Genomic DNA, 11478 nt, shown 5'->3' on the forward strand with positions numbered 1-11478 from the left:
ATTGTAACTTTAAGCATTGTAGGAACTTGTGTACAGATGGTATAGACACTTACATGTCTCTTGGCTCTCTCCAGAAGCTTTACTCTTCCTTCCTCTGCTTCCAACAGAGTCCTCTTTAGTCTTTCCACCTGTGGAGGAGACAGCGTTTAAGGTCCTACTGCGTGTCAAAGACAACTAGTGTTGGAGGGAGAGGATTGCTTGGTCTTTCAAGGCTGCAGGGTCGGTGTGAGGGGATGTGTGTGAGATGTAATGGTGGCCGATGTAAAACAACCCAGGGCTGGGTCATGTAAGGCACTGTGGAGCATTCAGATGGAAACATATTTGTGCAGAACAGCCAGTGTCTAGGTTTGGGGACAGCAGGGACATGGACACCATAGGACAGCCCTAGCAGTTCTTAAAGGGATAATAGTCAACCTATGGTCTGGATTGTACCTCTTTCAGTAGGCGGATCTTGTCGTCCATGGAATGCATGCTGTGCGCCGATTGGTTGTCGGTGTTTCTTAACTCGTCCCTCAGAGCCTGGGACTCCACCTGTGATTGGTGCAGAGAGCGGTGCAGTTCCGCCACCTCCCTACGCAGCTCCTACAGAGCACAAATACAGAACACAGCAGCAACGTTACATAGGCTACATGGAAGCTCATCATGGCATATAGATGACAATTTACCAGGATAAAACGTTGCCTAAGAACTGAACTTTTAGGAAGACGTAATAAAGTGAATGTTTTTTTGTAAAAAACCTATACAGTCCCTTACTTTGTTCTCAGTTTTGTGCATGTAAAGAAACTCCCTGGCCTCGTTCACTTCACTGCAGATCCTCTTCATAGTGTCAATCTCCTGGTAAAACAGAACAAATGACCTGGGTTCAGCCTCAGTCTTACACAGAACTCACACGGACCACTATTCACCAAAATACCATGTCAGTCAAGTAATCAGACATGATATGTCTCATGTCCTGTAGCCAAGAAAGTAATAAGAAATCTCTAGATTTTGCAGTCAAATAATCTATAATGCACAAGTAGAACATTGATTGGCAGCACTTTGCCAATATGCTCACAAATACAGGATTTAAGGCAGGTGAACAGTTAAATGTAACTAAAACTGGAGTTTTTTTTAGTTGTAAGGTCTGATCTGAGAGCAGTGTAGTGTCTCACCTGGGCCTTGTTCTGCAGAGCCACCTGGTCCCGGTCTAGCTGGGTCTGGAGACGGCTCAGCTGGCCCCTCAGCTCGGACACCTCAGCCCTGTGTCTGTGGGCCTGAGCCTGCTGCTCCCCCTGCAGCCCACAACTTGTATAGCAACACAATTATTGGTTATGTTTACTCAGCGTTTCCCAAACGCCTTTTTATCCATCAAACTTGATGATTAGTTGATTATTTGAATCGGCTGTGTAGTGCTAGGGCAAAATGCAAACCCCTTGGGGTCCACGAGGACAGAGTTTGGGAAACCCTGGAGTTTCCTCCTATTGTGTTGACTTAGGGCAGTGTTTCCCCTACTTGTCCTCCAGTACCCCCCAACAGCACACGGATTGGCTGTCAACTAATCATCAACCCTCGCTGGAGACTAAGGTGTGTTTGTCCGGGGCTATAACAAAAATGTGCTGTTGTTTGGGAAACACTGACTTAGGGAGACCAGAAAGGTAAATAAAACACATAATAAAATAATGTAATGCTTAATTAAAGGAGAAATTGTAAGCGTCACATCTCAACACAAAATAAATGCCTTACACACGTCACAGTGCTTACATGGTGTTGTTCAGTGCCTCCTGCTCGGTGTCCTTGCTCTGTCGTAGCTGTGTGATGGCAGAGCTGAGCTCAGAGACGGTGTTAGCCAGGTCTGCCAGCAGCTCCACCACGCTACTCTGCTCCTCCTCTGGAGGCACCACTAGAGACCAGGAAGGGAAGGCATTTAATGATTGGGCCCTGGACACATCAATACAGACAAACAACTGGGTTGTGTTCAGTAGGTACTAAACATTTTGAAACAGTGAAACAGGGGAGGTGCTACATGATCTTGTCCAATATGAACACAGATTTTAGTTTTTTGTTGTAAAGTTTTGCTACAGTGTACCCTACTGAACAAAACCCATATACTTCACTGAAAACTGTAACCTGGGGCTAACAGTAACCTGGGGCTAACAGTAACTTGGGGCTAACAGTAACCTGGGGCTAACAGTAACCTGGGGCTAACAGTAACCTGGGCTAACAGTAACCTGGGGCTAACAGTAACCTGGGGCTAACAGTAACCTGGGGCTAACAGTAACCTGGGGCTAACAGTAACTTGGGGCTAACAGTAACCTGGGGCTAACAGTAACCTGGGGCTAACAGTAACCTGGGGCTAACAGTAACCTGGGGCTAACAGTAACCTGGGGCTAACAGTAACCTGGGGCTAACAGTAACCTGGGGCTAACAGTAACCTGGGGCTAACAGTAAGGGGGAACGCATGGAGATGCGATGGAGGCCTCACCTTGACACTTCTTAGGTGTTGGGGCGAGGCGGGTGAAGGCACTGATCTCGCTGCCCAACCCTTCAGCTTGTGGCTCCTCTGTCATGTCTAAGGGGGGCTGTGTGTCGTTGGCCTGTGCCAGGTCAGTGGTGATGGCTACCATGATGCTGTCCACGAAGGAGGTTGAGGGATGACGCGCAAAGTGGAGGGAGGGCTGGGACACCTCGTCTTTACCACAGGCCTCTGGCTTCTGAAATAACACCACACACCAGGACAGAGTGGGTCTTCTACGGACTAGTACAGGGTGTGTGCAATGTGTAAACATCGTTGGTCAGCGGTCTCAGTGTGTGGTGTACCAGGGTGTGTGTGATTACCTTGGTGGTCAGAGCAGTGTGAACATCGTTGGTCAGTTGTCTCAGTGTGTGGTGTACCAGGGTGACATCAGTAACAGCCTGGGCTAGCTGCTCTGCCAGGTCCAACTGGACCAACTGGGCTCTGGCCTTACTGTCCTCCAACTCTGCCTGCAACGCCTCCCTCTCAGCCCTGACACACACACACACACACACACACACACCAGATCAGCTCAAGACAATTGTTCAATTGTTTGTAATAACCATGTCCCATGTAGTCAAACGAGACAACCCCCCTCCCACACACACCCCCAGAACACATCACAGCTCAACTCAAAGAATTAATTTTAAAACTATTATTTCTAATAACTAAATGTAATATGACTCCACAGTGAGTGGTACTAGTGATGGGTCTTACTGGAGTTGGCTGAGGGCTCCTTTGAGGTCCTCACACTGGATGTTCCTCTCCCTGAGCCCCTGTAGGTTAGCCCGGAGGGTCCCCTCGCTCTCCACCACCTGCTCCCTGGCCATATCATTCTCCATCTGTAGGAACTACACAGGAGATGAGGAGGTACAGAGCTGTTACACACAGCGCACATCACGGCTGAGTTTAGAATCAGCACACAGGAAGAGAGAGTGAGAGGAGAGAAAGAGAGAGATATACAGAGTAAAAGAAGGAGAGAGAGAGAGAGAGAGAGAGAGACTGGTAAGGAGCAGAGAAAGACAGACAGAAAAAAGCAAGAGAAAAAGCCCCACCACATCCAGCACTGCAGAGAGCGATCCAGTGGTCCCCCTACCTCGTTCGTCTCCATCACGCTGTTGAGCTGCTTGCGGACTTCATGGAGCTTCTGCAGCTGCAGGCTCTGGCTGTGGGAGTGGCTCTGCAGCTGGATCAGCTGCTCCTCGCTGTGGGCCAGAGCCTGGGACAGCTCACATACACGCTGCTCTGACTGGACCAACGCACCCTCCAACCTGGACACAGGAGGGGTTCAATTCATGTTATAAAACAGGTTGTTTGGACCCTGGATGCTGATTGGTTGATATGTGGGACAACTCCCGCAAAATAGAATGACGTGTTAATGTCATAATTCCACTGTCCTGCAGCCCATTACTTTTTCCATGCTACTATTTGGTTTGCAACAGTTGGGGGTTGTATAAACCCAAATGTCTGCCTCTACGACCTTGCAACAATGTATAATTTTACAAATGTGATTTCTCCTGCGCCAGTAGGATTGATCTTGAAACTAATTATTCACCATGGAAACTGTAAACACTCAGAATTCCATCTGTTCCCTCTGCCTTGATTCGGTCCTAAGAACATCCCTTACACAGGAGTTATCCCCGGGTTCTCATGCCTTATTGCTTAATTAAACTCAATGGCTAAACATGCCTTAATAATTAAACCAATGTGTATTATTGATTACAAATAGCTAAAGGTATGTGTCTTAGTTAAATCATCTTTATAGCTGCAATGTGATGGGGCTAAACATTTTTTAAAATCAGAATAGCCCATTTCAACTGTAAAGTACTGATTTAAATAGTAGTGTTAATAACAGAAATGAGGTAGCTGGGGAGTTCACTTACTGGTTGGCCCTGTCGGTAGCTTGCTGGATTTCTTGCCATGACTGCTGCAACCTGAAATAACACAGTTAAGGTTATTTTTCTCTATTTAAAAAAATCTATATTTTAAATTGACAACTGCCATAGTTGAAGCACCATAACAGCTTAGAGTGAACTTTGAACCGACTTGGTGGACTCTGCAGCCAGGGCCTGCTCTAGGAAGGCATTGGAGGCCAGGGTAGAGGAGACTGTGGCAGACAGCTCCGTGACCTTCCTCTCCAGCTGAGCCCGCTCCTCCTCTCCCTCACTCAGCTTCTGACGCAGAACACCCAACTCTGAGAGAGGGAGGGAGGGAGAGCGACAGCAAAAACGAGAGAGTGACAATGCTAGAAAATGAATATATTATCACTTATTTTTAAACTTATCACAAGAACACTTGAAACTCGAACGCTATCTTCAATGTTTTGTTTCAATTCCTACCTGAATTCATGATAGTGGCCTGCAGATTCAAGTCCCCAATCTCTTGTCTGGCATCTTGGAGACTCAGGTAGGTTTGGTCCAGTTCCTCTTGGATCTGTCATTTAGAAGTGAGCCACGACACATTAGAATGAAGCCATAACATTGTGGAGAGACGAGTTGATGAGTTACAGAAGATAAGAACAGAGAATAGAGTGAATATAACAGGTAGTAGAGACATTGTGAGGTGTGGGAGATGAGGAAGATGAGAGAGAAAGGGAGGTCAGACCTGCTCTCTCTCCTCCACAGCCTGGTCTCTCTCTGAGAGGTGCTGGTCTCTCTCTCCTATTGCGTTGGCTGCCTTCTCATTCAGCTTCACCAGTATAGGAGTTGTCCTCTGGAGGAGACGCCTGGCGGTTTTCAGCTGGGGAGAATATGACATCTTACACACACGTCGTACAGAATAAAACACAACACATACATTGCAACCTTTTTGATCCCTTTGCTTCCCTCCTGACAAGGCAATGTAGCCTACAGGTTAACACGTACCTCTTGATGCAGACTGGCGTGCTCGCTCATGGTTCCTCTCAAGAGCTCCGATGCAGAGTTGAGGGATTCCACGTAGGCCTTGTTCAATGTAACCTGAGTGAGGACACACACGGGCAAACAAATAAGCATAAGCCGGGAACCAGGTAAATTGCCTCTAGCCCTGATCTCAGACTGTATGTACGTATGTGAGAGATATATATATATCTATATCTATACACTGCTCAAAAAAATAAAGGGAACACTTAAACAACACAATGTAACTCCAAGTCAATCACACTTCTGTGAAATCAAACTGTCCACTTAGAAAGCAACACTGATTGACAATAAATGTCACATGCTGTTTGTGCAAATGGAATAGGGAACAGGTGGAAATTATAGGCAATTAGCAAGACACCCCCAATAAAGGACTGGTTCTGCAGGTGAAAAGGTGACCACAGACCACTTCTCGGTTACTATGCTTCCTGGCTGATGTTTTGGTCACTTTTGAATGCTGGCGGTGCTTTCACTCTGAGTGAGCAGCATGAGCCAGATCTACAACCCACACAAGTGGCTCAGGTAGTGCAGCTCATCAGGACCCAGCATCAATGCGGCTGTGGCAAGAAGGTTTGCTGTGTCTGTCAGCGTAGTGTCCAGAGCATGGAGCGCTACAGGGAGACAGGCCAGTACATCAAGGAGGCGATGGAGGCCGTAGGAGGGGCAACAACCCAGCAGCCTTGGGACTGCTACCTCCGCCTTTGTGCAAGGAGGAGCAGGAGGAGCACTGCCAGAGCCCTGCAAAATGACCTCCAGCTTGAAGCCACAAATGTGCATGTGTCTGCTCAAGCGGTCAGAAACAGACTCCATGAGGGTGGTATGAGGGCCCGGCGTCCACAGGTGGGGTTTGTGCTTACAGCCCAACACCGTGCAGGGCGTTTAGCATTGCCAGAGGACCTCAAGAGTTAGCAAATTCGCCACTGGCGCCCTGTGCTCTTCACAGATGAAAGCAGGTTCACACTGAGCACGTGACAGACGTGACAGAGTCTGGAGGCGCCGTGGAGAGCGTTCTGCTGCCTGCAACACCCTTCAGCATGGCGGGTTTGGCGGTAGGTCAGTCATGGTGTTGGGTGGCATTTCTTTTGGGGGGGCCGCACAGCCCTCCATGCTCGCCAGAGGTAGCCTGACTGCCATTAGGTACCGAGATGAGATCCTGAGACCATATGCTGGTGGGTTGGCCCTGGGTTCCTCCCTAATGCACAGACAATGCTAGACCTCATGTGGCTGGAGTGTGTCAGCAGTTCCTGCAAGAGGAGGCATTGATGCTATGGACTGGGGCGCCCGTTCCCCAGACCTGAATCCAATTGAGCACACATCTGGGACATCATGTCTTGTCCATCCTGTATCGTTGCACCACAGACTGTCAGGAGTTGGCGGATGCTTTAGTCCAGGTCTGGGAGGAGATCCCTCAGGAAGGACCAACCGCCACCTCATCAGGAGCATGTCAGGCGTTGTGAGAGGTCATACAGGCACGTGGAAGCCACACACACTGCAGAGCCTCATTTTGACTTGTTTTAAGGACATTGTCAAAGTTGGATCAGCCTGTAGTGTGGTTTTTTCACTTTAATTTTGAAGATGACTCCAAATCAGACCTCCATGAGTTGATACATTTGATTTCCATTGATAATTTTTGTGTGATTTTGTTGTCAGCACATTCAACTATGTAAAGAAAAAAGTATTTAATAAGATTATTTCATTCATTCAAATCTAGGATGTGTTATTTTAGTGTTCCCTTTATTTTTTTGAGCAGTGTATATATATATATATATATATAAATAATGTGGTACCTGTTCTGGGTAGGTCTTGGTCAGGGCAGCCATCAGCTCCTGGTGAGAACCCACACTCTCCTCCAGCTCAGAGATACGCATGGCGCAGTGAGCCCTCAGCTGCTCTGTCACACTGAAGGCGTGGCCCTTGGCGGTGAAAGCCTCCTCCATCCGTCTCCTCATGTCCTCTCTCTGCTGCAGGGTGTCTCGCACCTTCTGCACCATCCTGCCCTGGGACTCCTTGCACTTCTCATACAGGGACTTCATCTGACCATACTGTGTAGCCAGGCTCTGCTGGTCCTCTTTAACCAGATATCTTATCTGCCTCATGCTGCTGAGAGCAGCCTCAGTGTCTCCACTCAGGGCTGTCATGGTGCTCCTGGTGTCCTGCATGCTGTGGACCAGGTTCTGTAGAGTGGTCTGGTCCAGTTCTAGCTCCTTGATCCTCTCCAGGGCCGTCACATACAGGTCTTTGTAGGTTACCGTCTGGCTGAGCTCAGTGTGGTCTGTCTGGACCAGCTTGTCCCTGAGTTCTGAGGGCCCGGGTCCCCTAGAGTGGCCCTGTCCCCTGGCTGTGCACAGCTGCTGCACCAGGGCCTCCACCATGATGAGAGTGGAGGTCAGCCTCTGCTCCAGCTCCTGTCTGGGGACCCCGCACAGGCTCCCAGGGGCCAGACTGACACACACACACAGACAGACAGAGACACAGACAGAAAGAGAGAGAGAGAAAGAGAGATACAGGGAGAAAATAGTCAATCACACAGTTCTCATATACACACAAACGCTGCTTGTGCACACTTCTCTCAGACAAACAAACACCAAAAAACTATGTTTACATGGTTCATATGACATAAATACTGAACATTTTACACAGTTCTCACTCACAAAAACACACAGTCCGATACTCACTTCCAGAGCAGAGAGTCGGTGCTGGTGCAGGCGTCGGACACCGAGAACTCCCTCTTCCTCTCAAACTGACCAGAGGTGTTGGCACTGCGGTCTGCCCGCCTCACTGGAGTGGTGCCAACACACATGCTGTGGCACTCTACAGCCACGGTGCCCGCTGTAGTGCCCACTACAGGAGGGGCGGGAGCGGGTGTAAGGGCCAGGGCAGGGTTGCTAACAGCGTCCATCTTGCCCGATGCCAGGATGAGGAGCTGAGCCATCTGGATGAGTTGCTGCTGCAAGGGCTCCTCACGAACCAACCCTGGTAAATGATCAAAAAGACCCATCTCCACTTTGGGTTGGGATTTTACACGAGGCACATCCACCTCTGGCCTCATCTCCACAGTCTCTGGAGAAGGAGGGGGCTTGCGGATCGATGCGGCACCCACTGCCGTGGAGTTGAACTTTGGCAGAGGCATGGGGCTCTCCAGGACGGCCGCCCAGAGTCGGCTGTCTGGGTTGGCCGGGACTACAAAGCTACCCTCCGCAGAGTTGATGGGGACACAGCCCCTGCCGGTTTCCAGAGCGGAATCCTCCATTTGGGCAAAAGACAATTTCTGAACGCCCCCTCTTCTGGTCATGGGGGTTGCGCTAAGAACGGGGCTGAAGAGCTCAAACTGTAAAGCATCACCACCGCCGGCCCACCTCGCTACAGAGGGGATCTCGGGTAGCTCAGTCAACACGTCAGCAATGTTCTCAGAGCTCGCGTCGTCTGTAGTGTTGGAGGGAAGAGGAGCGTTACTGCTTGAACCCAGCGCGCTGTCTCTGGCCCCACTGGACTCCTGCAATGAACCATGAGAATGGGAGCGAGAGACTATCGATGGGTTGTCTTCATCTACAGGTGTGGAGCTCCTGGCCGAGGCTCCAAACTCATTGCAATGGGAGCTATCAGATTCCAACTGTATAGATGGAGCCAGGACGCTGTCTTCAGCATGGAGAGAAGAACCCTGTTTGGGGCCTTCAGGGAAAAGCTGACAGGCGACATCATCCAGGTCCTTCAATGATCTTAAGGATGCATTTCCCATTGAGGGCTCACTGATGGCAGGGGTGTCCGCTTTTAACACGGCACCTTCAGTTTCCACATGGCAATAAGGGTGTTCTGCATGATCGGAGGACTGCTCCTCTATGATGCTTGGGTTGACACTGTGGTTGTACAGTAGATGACTGGTCACAGTCTGATTCTCAGGTAGGAGGATAGTGTCTTCGGACACTCTGGTGGACTCTGAGACTTCAACCTCAAGCCCAGCGCAGATGAAGGATTTGAATGTCACATCTGCTTGTCCGCCAATGGCATTTTGAACACCAGTTGACTCGTCATTGTTATGAACCAGCTCTATGGATTTCAAAGTACTACTTTGAAGACTACAATGTGTGGGTTCTTTGAAGGAAAGGTCTACACTAGAGGCGGCCATATTACAATAGAGGTGATCTGCGCGGTCATCGATGGACTGCATGTCCAAGTCATCTACTATAACACTTGGATATATACTGTCATTGTATGGCTGATGGTGGCTTGCAGGCTGATCCTTTGGTAGGACTATAGTATCATGTGCCACCCTGGAAGCCTCTGAAACTTCCACCTCCCCTCCGGTGCAGATGAAAGATTTAAATGTTACATCTTCCTGTCCGCCAGTGACAGTCTCAGTGATGTGGGCTATATCTGTGAACTGTGGAACACTAAGACTGGTGTTTGAACCCCCATTAAAGGATAGATCAGCTTCAGTTGTGGCCAAATCGTTTTCCAAATCACAATAGACGTGATCCACATGGTTGTCGCAGCATTGAGTAACCATACTGTCAGAGAGACATGTGTTTTCATTTTCATAGCCAGGAAGAGAAGAGATGTTCAATTGATTTTTGGGTAGGATGATGGTTTCGTCTACAACCCTTGAGGGGTCTGAAACCTCAACCTCACCCCCAGCACAGATGAAGGAGTTGAAGGTAATGTCTCCAAATCTTGTATCAACAGCTGTGTCCTCAGTGGTAGGAGCTGTATCACTGGTAGTAGTTTTATCACTGGGCTTTGGAACACTAGGGGTGCATTGGACCTCAGCTGGTTGAGGGCCATATGTTAACCGATCTGGGTAGATGAACACACCATCATTCTGTAGGGAGAAGTATAAGGTAAAGTTACAATTTCTAACAATAGTTCAGTGAATGGGAGCCATAGGCCCATAGCTTGGCTGTTCATCATACCTTGGGTGTTTTGAGGATATTGTTGCCCGACCTTGATCTCGATTTGAGTCTAGAAGATGGGGTTGAGAGATGCGCAATTTCATTCTGGACACACCTCAATGGGGTGCGTTCTCCAGATCTTGTTGAAGGCTGGGTACATTGAGAGAAGCCATCATCCAGTTATTGATAAACAATTTAGCTAGCTAGCTAGCTAATGTTAGCGACACAATTATGGTCGAACATTCTGGTTGGTACCTTCATAATACATGTATGAAATGCAAATCTTACCATGGTCTCGGCAAATGTATGCGATCTTCTCGTGGACATGATGAAGGCTTGTGTGGCTGGGCTACTACTGTCAGAATACAAACAACCTGGTATAATTGTTGGAGCCATATCAGACCTGTTACCAACACTCGCCTGGCTAGGAGGCGTTTGGACAAAATTGCTGGGGTGTACTCGTTTAAAGTCTTCCGTTTGCAAAACGTCTATTGGACGAATTCGCTGTAAGTCCCTCCCGTTTACGTTCCGTTTAAGAAACGTTTTGCAACAGAATCGGCGGAGATAGATACACTTCCTGATGTAGGTAATGATAAGTAGCGATTAACTATAGAAGATATGAAAGATATAACGTTGACGTAAAATTAGCCTAATGCAGCCTACGCGTGAGCCTTATTATTAATTGTGTTAAAGGACAGAGCTCATGCAGAATTTGAACTTCACGGGGACATTTGTGTAACGTTAGCTAGCTAGTGTCTAACGTTAGCTAGAGTTAACGTTACCCCCTCGTTAGATGGTTAACGTTATGAAACGTGACCCTATTTAAATTATTCGGCTACAAAGCGCTGTACATAAGTCATTGAGCTATTTCATGTGGTTAATATGAACAGCTACTTACCTAAATATTTGCTAAAGAAAATGTATTTGAATGAAGTAAACAAACCAGCAGCAGGAGTAAACGTCAACCGCCTGTTCTTCATTCAAACGTGAGTAGGATTCCGCTGCTAATATGTTATAAAACCGTAAACGTCAACTCTCCAACGCCTTCACGTAAATCCCCATGGGTCGCCTTTTTACACCTTTACTGCCACCTGTTGTTGTTATTTGTTTGTACACCATATTCTTCTTCTGTGGGTTTTATGGCGGACTACAATCCAAAAAGGTGTATTGCCGCCACCAACTGGGATGGTTGTTGAACCAAAAC

General features: G+C 48.2%; 1 protein-coding gene across 1 annotated transcript in view; it reads right to left on the reverse strand.

Moving 5' to 3' along the window:
• LOC121580904 overlaps positions 1–11257 on the reverse strand; it is a 20061-nt gene extending 8804 nt beyond the window's left edge. Inside the window, exons 1-19 of the mRNA XM_045222616.1 lie at positions 11173–11257; positions 10563–10629; positions 10296–10424; positions 8064–10204; positions 7176–7830; positions 5356–5448; positions 5096–5230; positions 4831–4924; positions 4538–4685; positions 4375–4425; positions 3588–3762; positions 3209–3342; positions 2815–2983; positions 2462–2690; positions 1741–1879; positions 1152–1284; positions 754–834; positions 433–582; positions 54–128 (exon numbers count right to left, since the gene is read on the reverse strand). Of these exons, the coding sequence (XP_045078551.1) occupies positions 54–128; positions 433–582; positions 754–834; positions 1152–1284; positions 1741–1879; positions 2462–2690; positions 2815–2983; positions 3209–3342; positions 3588–3762; positions 4375–4425; positions 4538–4685; positions 4831–4924; positions 5096–5230; positions 5356–5448; positions 7176–7830; positions 8064–10204; positions 10296–10424; positions 10563–10601 (4770 nt within the window). The 5' untranslated portion in view covers positions 10602–10629; positions 11173–11257. The remainder of the gene's footprint in view (positions 1–53; positions 129–432; positions 583–753; positions 835–1151; positions 1285–1740; positions 1880–2461; positions 2691–2814; positions 2984–3208; positions 3343–3587; positions 3763–4374; positions 4426–4537; positions 4686–4830; positions 4925–5095; positions 5231–5355; positions 5449–7175; positions 7831–8063; positions 10205–10295; positions 10425–10562; positions 10630–11172) is intronic.
• Between the last annotated feature and the right edge of the window lie 221 nt (positions 11258–11478).

Source organism: Coregonus clupeaformis, chromosome 1 (genome assembly GCF_020615455.1).
Source record: "Coregonus clupeaformis isolate EN_2021a chromosome 1, ASM2061545v1, whole genome shotgun sequence".
NCBI lineage: Eukaryota > Metazoa > Chordata > Actinopteri > Salmoniformes > Salmonidae > Coregonus > Coregonus clupeaformis.